The 10,416-nt window shown below is 41.9% G+C and overlaps 1 protein-coding gene across 2 annotated transcripts in view; it reads left to right on the top strand.

Moving 5' to 3' along the window:
• Window positions 1-2,974, top strand: part of bbs9 (Bardet-Biedl syndrome 9) — a 165,038-nt gene extending 162,064 nt beyond the window's left edge. For both annotated transcript variants that reach the window (XM_069711947.1, XM_069711946.1), the window contains one exon: window positions 943-2,974. In XM_069711947.1, coding sequence (XP_069568048.1) covers window positions 943-1,232 — 290 coding nt within the window. In that variant the 3' untranslated portion in view covers window positions 1,233-2,974. The remainder of the gene's footprint in view (window positions 1-942) is intronic.
• The last annotated feature ends 7,442 nt before the right edge of the window (window positions 2,975-10,416 follow it).

Here is a 10,416-nt window from a genome sequence, read left to right as displayed (position 1 = left end):
GAACAAGTATGAAATAGTCATTTAGTGACTGCTCATTGAAGCTGATGGACAGCAAGGGTCAAATCTTTCTAATGAAAAATCTATGTAAGTCTAGATTCGTTTGTGGGTAACTACAAGTGTGCATTCGCTTAAGTTCTCATTTAAAATGCGAGAAAGTTAGAAGCAACATAAAAAAAAATGTCTTCACTTTCTTTCAAACTTTAAGCTTTCACCTTTGCCTGGACCAGCTTGCGTCATTGTTTTGCAAAAACTTAGTGTTCAAGCATTTTCAGATTTATCCATTTAAACCACATATAAAAGTGGACGTGGCTTCCGTGCCTGAAAAATGAGGCTGAGGCCGAAGTGCCCTAAACTGCAATACCACAGAGTGCCACTAGAGGTTGGCTCCTAAAGGGCTCCGGCTCCGTAGACTGCCACTCAACTTCCCTCATGAAATTGGAAGTCAATAAAAAAATATTCCACGTTATTTTGGTGTTGTTAGCTATAGTCACTCCTTATTAGTTTTCTGGCGGTCCATCTGAAAATAATCCCGTCATAACATAGAAAATAAGGCTGGAAAAGCCGTGTTTTGGGGGGCGTGTCTGTTTGATTGACAGGCCTGTGGTGCAGTCAGGTTACAGCTATCGGTAGGCGGGACATAGTAACGCCGGGTTTCCAGTCAGATCCACCGCTGGCTCCTCCCCAGCTCGTCCAGATGTGGTCACTTCCTGCTCCAAACCGCTCCTGAACCAGCAAGATGGCGCCGGCTTATATCGGCGTTCACAAACCAATGGGAGACGTTGCCACTTGGTTTTAGGCCGTGCCTGCATAGACAGCTAAAAATGAAAATGCATGGTTTAAAAAAGAATAAATCAGTGATAAGAAGTAGATAAGTAAACAGATTTAGTCCTATGTAGAGACATGCGTGTTAACGATCTCTTTATATTCTTTTCGCTCATTCAGAAAAAGACTCCAAAGACAAGAAAGCGGCGTCCAGGGACTCCTCCGAGGCGGCTGTGAGAGACGAAGCGGGAGGCGCCGAGGAGTCCGCCAAGGAGGCGAAGAAGGAGAAGAAGGAATCGTCCAAGGAGAAGAAGGAGTCGAAGAAGGAAACGTCTTCCTCCAAGGAGAAGAAGGAGAAGAAGGAGAAGGACAAAGAAAAGGAAGTGAAGGAGTCGGGGGACAAGAAAGTATCCAGGAAGTCATCTGTAAAAGTGAAAGAGAAGAAGGAGCCCGAGGCGGCGGAGGGCTAACAGAAGCGGTGCAATAAGCTCACATGATATGCATCCAGACACACGCGTAAACAAAACACGACAAACATGTCTAAACAATCGTACACATCCGCGCATGTACGCGTATCTATCAACGTATGTATATACAGTGTACGTGTAAACATGTACGAGACCGCGTAAGTCGACACCACGCAGATACACTCTCACATATGCCCTCGACATATACAGTATATTTATGTAAATATACTGTATATTTATGTGTAAATATACTCAGTAAAGAAGAAGCAGAGCCATTTCCTCCCAGACGCATATTTACAGTAGATCGTCCAGTAAGAGCTGATCCTCGCACACACACACAGACACGCCTGTGTGTGTGTGTGTGTGTGTGTGTGTGTGTGTGTGTGTGTGTGTGTGTGTGTGTGTGTGTGTGTGTGTGTGTGTGTGTGTGTGTGTGTGCGTGCGCTGGGCGACTGTGGTGAGGTCTGAGCCCACGGAGACTGAGGACGAAGGCAAAATCTTCCTCCTCCTCCTCCTTCTTCCTCAGACATTTCGCTGACTCTCTACCTTCCTCCTCTTCGTCCTGCCTCAGCAGCAGTCGAACCCACAACCCCTGCACCTCCCTAATCCCAGTCAGGCCCCAAAACCACCTCCCCCGCCCACGCACGCTTCTGGATGTGACGTCGGACCCGCCCTCTCGCCCCCTCGCGTGGCACCGGGCCCCGTCGGAGTCGTCCCCCGCCTGCCCGCTAAGAATAAAATTGTCCCCGCCGCGTCCAGCCACCTCGCTGCTTCCGGGTAAATCGAGGCCACATCCTCCAGCCGCTGCCGCCCCCTCTGACCTCCTCCAGAGAGAGCTTCTTTTTTTTATTTTTTTTTTATAAATCTGGGACACTCAAGGACATGCGGCGGCTGATGGGCACATACTTGCTGCCTGCGGGGTCAAACCTGAGACTGTTTTTGTAAGATGGAAACCAACAGAAGGGCGTTCCTGGAAAAAAAAAAAAAAAAAATCAGGATCCCTGCAGTTTGGCACCCCAGATTTTCTGCTCGTCTTCGAGAATATTACAAAGGGGAGGCTGCTTCAAACAGCTCCTCACCACAATGCTCTCATAAAATGAGCATAAGTGGTGCTCCGAGAGCCTTTTTAGCAGCAAATACATATACGTGCAGGTGTTAGAATAAACTTCACGTTGTACTAAATGATGATAAAAGACCGATGAAGCTAGTGCGAATGTTGGATCGCTGGTTTTAAGAAAGATAAAGGAAAAAGCGAAAGTTCTGCCAACATCAGAAAGGTGTTTTGGGAGCGGTGGTTCAAAAACTATCCAAAAGGCACGAATGCCAGAGCAGACGGGTCCCTTTCACAAATTCGACAGCTTCAGGTCTTTTCAGAAATGGTGCACCTATTTTGGAAAAAGATCCCACGTAGACCGATGACTGAATTCTATTAATTTATTTATAAATTGATTCAAAGAGTCGGATATTTCCCAACCCGGGCTTATCACACCAAAATTGCCTGCATGTTTAGATACCAAGAGGGGGAAGTGAGGAAAAAAAAGAATATATATCAAAATATATACTTGGGTTAACCAATCCTTTCATAAAAACTGGATATAAATAGATAATTACATTGCTGAGAAAGAAATCTTACATCCACAGACTGACGAGTGTACCATGCAGTATGAGATGTGGACGTGTGTCCTGGCTTCTTGTAATGATCAGACTTACAACACACTGTATATGCATCAACAAAGTTTCAAAAAAAAAAAAAAAAAAAAAAGATAGATAGATAGATAGATAGATAGACAGGAATGTACTTGGACACATTAATTGAACCAAAATAAGCAGGGGTTTTTTTTAAGTTTCATTTTCTTCCAAAATGAAAAACTCTGTGTTATTATTGAAATACATGAAGACACAAATGTTGTCACAAACACACACGAACATCCTCGTTTCACTGATTACAAACCAAATCCTGTGATACTGGATTTGTGTGAAAGGCTTCGGACGCGCACAGTCATAGACTCATATAAACTAGTAACACTTTACAATAATACTACCTTAATTAACACTAGTTACTGCTGTACTACAGATTAACTACCAGGTGGATAACGGTTAACTAATGTGTAAATAGTCATTTTATAATCCCATTCAACAAAGAAATATTGATTCACAAATTATAAATACTTTAGATGTTATTGACATTATTGATTAAATTATTAAGTATTAATAAAAACAGTTAACTAATGTTTTAGTATCATTTGTTAACTGGTATTAATTCATTCATTGTTTAACAGCTCCCATAAAAGTTATTGGCATGTGTAGCACAATAAATAAATGACTACTCACACACACACACACACAAGTTAACTGTTTATTAACAGTTAGTTAATGCATATTACAACATTAACTACGTGTAATTAGAATATCCTCTAAAGAAGCATGTTTAATAGCTTTGAGGTGCATTTCTGCCAGAAATGAAGCTTCTTGACTTCAGCCATAGACGCTGTGCCAGTTCAACCAACGACAATCCCAGCAGCTCTGCACTACACCACAAGTTCCCTACAAGTCATGTCCGGGTGACCGATTTCAACCCTTCTGTCCACTGGGAAACTTTTTTTGTTGTTGTTGTTTTTTTTTTTTGCTTGTATTGTGAAACGGACGCCTGTTTTGCAGCGACTGTCGACCGATCCGATGGCGATATTTAGAAGAGGTCAAAACAGATCAAACTTGAACTAGCACCAGCCCATCCCCGGCCAACAAGGAGAGTTAGACATGTCTGTGATGTTTCAGAGGTTCCCATTGGACAGAAGGTACTACACGTTACCGTCTCAGACTACTTTGGATGTTTGTAATGTAGACTAGGTTTTGTAATTGTTGTATTAGTTGTCGGGGTTTACCGGGCTCCTGTTCCGAGTCTGCTTTTATAGCCACGATTCATTCCCAGAGGACAGTTTCTGCACTTTGTCATTAGTGTGCAACCTGTAGAGGATGAATATGAAATAAACCTTATTTATGAAATATTTAGTAATAAAAGTTATCTACTGTAAGTAATCAAAGCCTTCCGTTCGTGATGTACCGTATTATCAATGGTAAAAGGTATTTGTTTACAAAATATACGTGTACATACCATGTGTTTTCCTTGTATGTCTGTCTTGTGTTCCGCTTTTGTGGAGACGACGTCGAGTAAGTTCACTTTCGCCTGAATCTTTTCTGGTCGGATTTTTATCCAAACGCCTGCAGGACGAATATCCCGATGATTTTTGGCCAGAAGTCGTCATCTGCCAGTTTAAGTTCCCTCCAGGTCGGAAGTCGTGTATCAGTAAATTAACAGTAATTTTTCCCTCAGACTTCTGCACTGGATCGTCTTCCTTCTGCACAGAAGCCGTAAGTAAATCATCGTTCTGAGACATTTCATGTTTGTTTTCACCAACAACAACAACAACAACAACAACCAATTTCTGTCCACCAGTAAAGCAAGTGTTACTGAAAGAAAGCAGCTGAATTCTCCACTTTGTTCACCACCTAATGTTTAACTTCACCCGTCTGCTGTTTGAAGCCGGGCAGGAAGTATCCAGGACTTTTTCCGGCACTAAGATTTAAGCAAAACGGGAAAGATGTCCGTAAAACCAAAACAATTGGCTTAAAGATGCTAAAATGCTCGGAGCCGCAGCGTCAGATGATAATTCTCGAATAGTTTCCGATCACATCTCATCAATTCATTTCGCCTATTGTTAACATAAAACTATTAATCAGAGAAGCCTTGAGGGAAACTTAAAGGTACGCTGTGGAGTTTCTTGAAAACAAACACAGTAACGGGTACATTTCTCCTCCTCCTGCCGGCTCAATAGTACTTTTCTTTCAGTGTTACAGAACACACTTCGTACACATTAAAAGGTCCAGACAACGGAGTCCTTCAAGTCTTCTTCCTCTTCTTGTGTTATAGCTTCCATGTAGCACGCTTTAGCATCGCCTGCCTCTGCAGTCAGAAGAAACTTTACATTGTCACGCATTTACATATGTCCTCAAACGCAAGATGCTAAAGGCGGATTAAAAAAAAAAAAAAAATTTGCTTCATAGCTCCACACGTGGTCAAAAACTGCTCCATTAAGCTGACGTGTATGAATGTAATTCGATTTCTTTTAGCGTGCTGCGTTTAACGCCGCTCGGCATTTATAGTCATCTTTACTGAGTTTCCTTCTTACATAAAGGACCTTTTCACCGAAGCGAAACCTTTGGATTTCCGACTAGCCATCATCTCTCAAACTCGGCCCGATTCTTACGTTTCCCCGTTTCCTCAGGAGTGTTGCGGACAAAGAGTCAAAACTACCCTAACACTTGTCAGGTTGATGAACAGCGCTCCGTCTGATGACTTTTGAAGTGGCTCCTTTATTTTTTTTCTTTTGTTTTTTTTCTTTTCCTTTCTCTCGGGCTCTGCGGGTGAGATCAGCTTCAGATTGGGTGACGGCGCTGAAGCGGAGCTGCCGCTGTTTAATTTGGCAGCGCGTCCGCGTAGGAGCGCCGCAGATAGAGTTACACCGCCGCAAAAACTCTCTCAATTTTTGTTTCTCTTTCCCACTTGGGCAAATATTTTCGTTTCACTCCCTCAGCTCATATCTGCCGTGACGTTTCTTATTTCTCACTCAAACTTTCTCTTCGTGTTTTCCGTTCGTCTCTTTCTTCAGAATTTCTCATCAATTTCTACCATTTACATCCCTCCTTTCTCTCTCCATATGTTTTGTTTTTTTTCTCTCTCTCTCTCTCTCTCCATCTGTCTCCCCTTATCAGTTTCTTTATTTTCTAACTCAGTTTGGATTTCCATTTCCTCTTTCACTCACTCTTTCCCAATCTCTTTCTTATGGTCTCTATTATGTTCTTTCATCGTCTCTTTTCACTTTCACCCGTTGCTTCCTCTCTTGCGCTGTTTCATCCTTTTTTTTTTTTTTTTTTTTTTTCCCACCACTCCGTCCCCTTCATCTATCAACCCTCACCAAAATTACCAGCCGCCCTTTGTTGTTTTCTCTCCTCATTCAGCGCACTTTAGCTCCTTTTCCATCCACAGGAACTTTTCTTGGAAGTATTGAACCTTTTTCAAGAACTCAGGAACTTACCCCCCCTCCCCCCCCCTTTTGTCCATGAGTTTTCCAACTTTAAATCTTTGACCATATTTCCAACCCCTGGAAAAAGAAAAAAAAAATCTCTGCATCCAAGAGAAATTGTTTTTGATATTGGTTTAGAATAATAAACGTGTCTGGACGGTTTGATGAATGAGTGAATACACCCTCGGTGTGTTACACAACCACCTTTTTTGGGTACCGACGAAGGGAAACAGTCATATGAAATCGATTAAATATAACTGAAGAAATAACGATGAAATGTCACAAAATATTTCCTCGTGTTGGACAGAATTGCGCGCAAGAAAATGGTCCAAGACGTTCTTGTGTAAGGTTGTTTTCCACTCATTTTGACATGTCAAATGGAGTTTACTAGTCATGCAGAGTTTGGTTCAGCTTGCGTAACAAGACAAAACAAATTTTTAATTTCGTCTTTCCCCCTCTAAACTCTTTGCTAAGTTAAAACTGGACAGGCGCAGTGAGTTTTCATTCCGTTTTGTCCACGGCGGTTCCAAAAAAGTTAATTCAAGACAACATCCTCAACGGTGTTGACAAAAAGACAGAAGAGCAGCGCTTCGTTGTGCAATTCTGCTCCGAGCAGGAAAAAAAAAAGAAAAGTATGAAGCTATAAATTTCTGGAAGATGTTGACAGTGTGGTCCGTCTGCACTGCAGCAAACTGTTTTATATCCCAGCGAGGCTGTTGAGACAGTTGAGACTGCGCAACATGAAACCTACTCCAGCCATAGTAAAAGTCCCGTATTTCTACACTTTTCCTGTGCTATGATTGCAGTCTTAATATCCAAAAGATAATATTCTTGTAGTTTTAAGTTTTAAAAAAACATCTTAATATAGTTTTATATCTCCTCTCTGGAGCTCCACGAAGAACAGGTTGTTTTGTGTCCTGTCTTCTGATTGGCTGACTCTTTCTGAATGTCACATGCCCGCCGCAGGTTTTCTTTGTCTTGGAGCTTGCTGGCTCTACGACGGCATGACTGAAGCATGGTAAAACTTTGATAGAGTTTACATGGAAGTTAGTCCTGCTTTATAATCACACCAAAATAGAAATCTGAATATGGCGGCATTAAAACAAGCTCACTACCGACCAAGTGTCTTGCTCAAAGACACTTCGGCACGTAAACACGAGGACCCAAACAGGGATCCAATCGACGGCTTTAGGATTAGCGTGCCTCCCTTTCTCCCGTCTGAGCCACAGCCGCGCGTTCATATGCTAGATTAATCTGTTTAAAGTTTAATTTAGGACTTTTCTGAATGTCTGGTTTTCTTTATATGTACTTATATCTGACTGCTTTTGTGTGCTGTGTGTTTTCTCTCTGCTTTTTTTTTGTTTTGTTTTGCTCTGCTTTACTCAGGCTTCTTTTGCAAGCTCAATCTTGATCTCAGTGACATTATCGACTGAAATAAAGATTTTATATTAAGCTTAAAAAAAAACCACAAAAGAGCGCAAAAAAAAAAAAGCAAATCAAAATACAGGAAAGGCGTCTGCTGAGAAACCGACAGCTTGAAGACAAAAGCCTGTTTGCAAATGAACGTTTGAAATGCAGCGAAAACGCGGCCACATCCAGTGGACGTTCAGAGTCACTTCTCTCCCATCAGTCAGCTTATATTTCTTTCATAAAACAAATTATTCAAAATCTTTCTCTCTTTTTCTTCCTGTTTTTCTTGCTTACACTCTTTCTTTTCTCTTCTTTGTCTTTCTCCGTTACTCTCCGCTTGATGTTTTGTATTTACGTCCTCTAAACACTTTCCCAGATTTGGTATTTTCCTCATCAGTAACTTCTTTCCTCTTTTAAAGGCCCGTGTCCTGTAAACCGGCTCTGATGCGAGGAACACCCAACAGTTAAAAAAAAACATCAAACAACAGTACGTCAACAGTCGAAGTGTAATGTGGCAGCAGCAGCAGCAGTTTGGATTGAATATAATAAAAAGCGGAGTTTGGATTTAGACATTGAGCAGACGTGTCTCGCCGGGTTTCATTTGGGAGCTTATTTCTGTCTCTCGGGGTTTAAGGTGTAAACAAACTGGATTAGATAATTGCCGCATCATTTTACGATTTGAAGACTCAGCAGCGTTTCTCCACGGGGAACTTAAGTGGCTCGGATTTCTTTTTTTTTTTATGTGAACAGCACTGATATCGTGTTTTGATCCCCGGGGAAAATTACCATAAATTATATTTGGTTTCCCTGGTAACGCAGCTACATCATGTTCCCCAAATGATGTTACAACATTTTCTCTCTTGGTTTGTACTTTATGCTCCATTTTGGAGGGCTTATGGTTAATAATTTGGATATTGATGGAGATATTTGCCATGAAAACAATTTTAAAAATGATCAATTTATATTGCACCTGCAATGACACGTTTTATCGACCTTTTATTTGCAGTTATTTGACAAATACATTTGATAAATTTGTGATTAAAAAAAAAATAGAAATGCCATAATATTCCCTGAGATATACTTTTGCATCATATTTCTATTTGACCTGTTGGTGCACTCGCCCCCATCTTGTCTGGCAGCTGGAGAAAAATTTCCACCAGACAAAACATGATTGATTGATTTAAAAAGCTCTAAATGAGCACTGCAGGACAGAGAAACTTTACAGAGAATAACTCCAAATGAGAAACGGTCAGCCAGCTTAAATCAATAGAACACAAGGCAGCACAGCTGTTAAAAGCACTAGACACATCAGGCAAATCAGAAAACACTGACATTTCGAAAGGCTCCTTCGGCCAGTCAAGAACTAAGTGTCTAAATATGAAAATCTTTCCTACAAATACATAATAAATGCCAACTATCGAACTCGCCAACTCTAGCAAAGCAACAAGAGGAGCAGGATTTATAGCCATAGGTATTGCCGTCAGATGGTGTCGTCAGCAAGTGGCAACCAACCGATGACGTCACCCATTGGTTTGTGGACGGCCAATATGAGGCCTCGGGGGGGGGGGGGGGCAGACGGTGGATCTGACTTGTTTTTAATTGGAAACCTGAGGATACTACGTCCCGCCCTCCGATAGTGGAAAGTTTACAGCACCTCAGGCCTGTCAATCAAACAGACACGCTCCCAAAAATATTGACTTTGTATTTCACGAGAGAAGTTGAATGGGAGTCTGTGGAGCAACAAGCCTTTTGGAGCCGACCCCTGGTGGCAATCAGTGGTATCGCAGTTTAAGGTACTTCCGCATTTGGCCTCATTTTTCCGACCCGAAAGCTACGTCCACTTTTATGTTCAGTCTGAGGGGAACGACTTTTAGTTCATCTTAGAGGTATTATCACCGGATGACGCCGTCACCTGATAAATGCAGAAGTTGCAGCATCGCCGTTTGGCCATTTGGCCACCAGGTTTGCTATTTAATACCTTTTCTGTATTTCTTTCCAGGAGAGACGGATCTCTGCTGTGTCTTGTGTGTTCACATTCTGGTCCAGAGCAGTAGGTAAGAACCTAAAAACTGAACTGAGGGAAAAAACCCTCCTCACCACTGCTATTTAACCATGTTTCATTTTCTTACTTGAGCCAAAGTCTTTGCAAAGTCAATTATGCGCTGAGTGAGTTTCATGACCTCTGGGCCCTTGAAACCTTTAAAAAAAAAAGAAGCATTCCTCGCTTCCTTCCTGCAAAATGCCCTTTCTGAAGATATGCGGCTTCAGTCCGACAGCGGTGATACATGCCAAGAGATTAACTCGTCGCCCGACTTCCCCGTAAGAAACTTGTAAAACCAGGAGATTCTGCAGTGATGGATCCCAGAGCTCCCACACTAATTCAGCAGCTCCTGAGAAACGTACCTCTCTGTCCTCTGAAAGATACATGGCAAACGCTTCATGTCTTCACATCCTGGAATTTTACACGATTTAGCTTTTTTTACTCAGTTTCCAGAGCGTTCGTCTGTTGTGAAAAAGTACAGAAGATAGTTTATAAAAAATTAAAACCAAATCTCCATAAAGCTCTAAAATAGCTGCAGTTTATGTACTTACAAGGATGTAAACTGCAAACAATTACATGTTTATATTGCGTAGCTCCACCCTCTGGGCTGCCAGACGTCTGATCGAGGACTTTAGTTGCCAAGAGGAGGAAGCGT

The sequence above is a fragment of the Brachyistius frenatus genome, unplaced genomic scaffold, assembly GCF_029030835.1.
Source record: "Brachyistius frenatus isolate BFR_SWC_R1_liver_20210118 unplaced genomic scaffold, ASM2903083v1 Contig_104, whole genome shotgun sequence".
NCBI classification, from domain to species: domain Eukaryota; kingdom Metazoa; phylum Chordata; class Actinopteri; family Embiotocidae; genus Brachyistius; species Brachyistius frenatus.
This window is presented reverse-complemented; position numbering and strand designations above follow the sequence as displayed.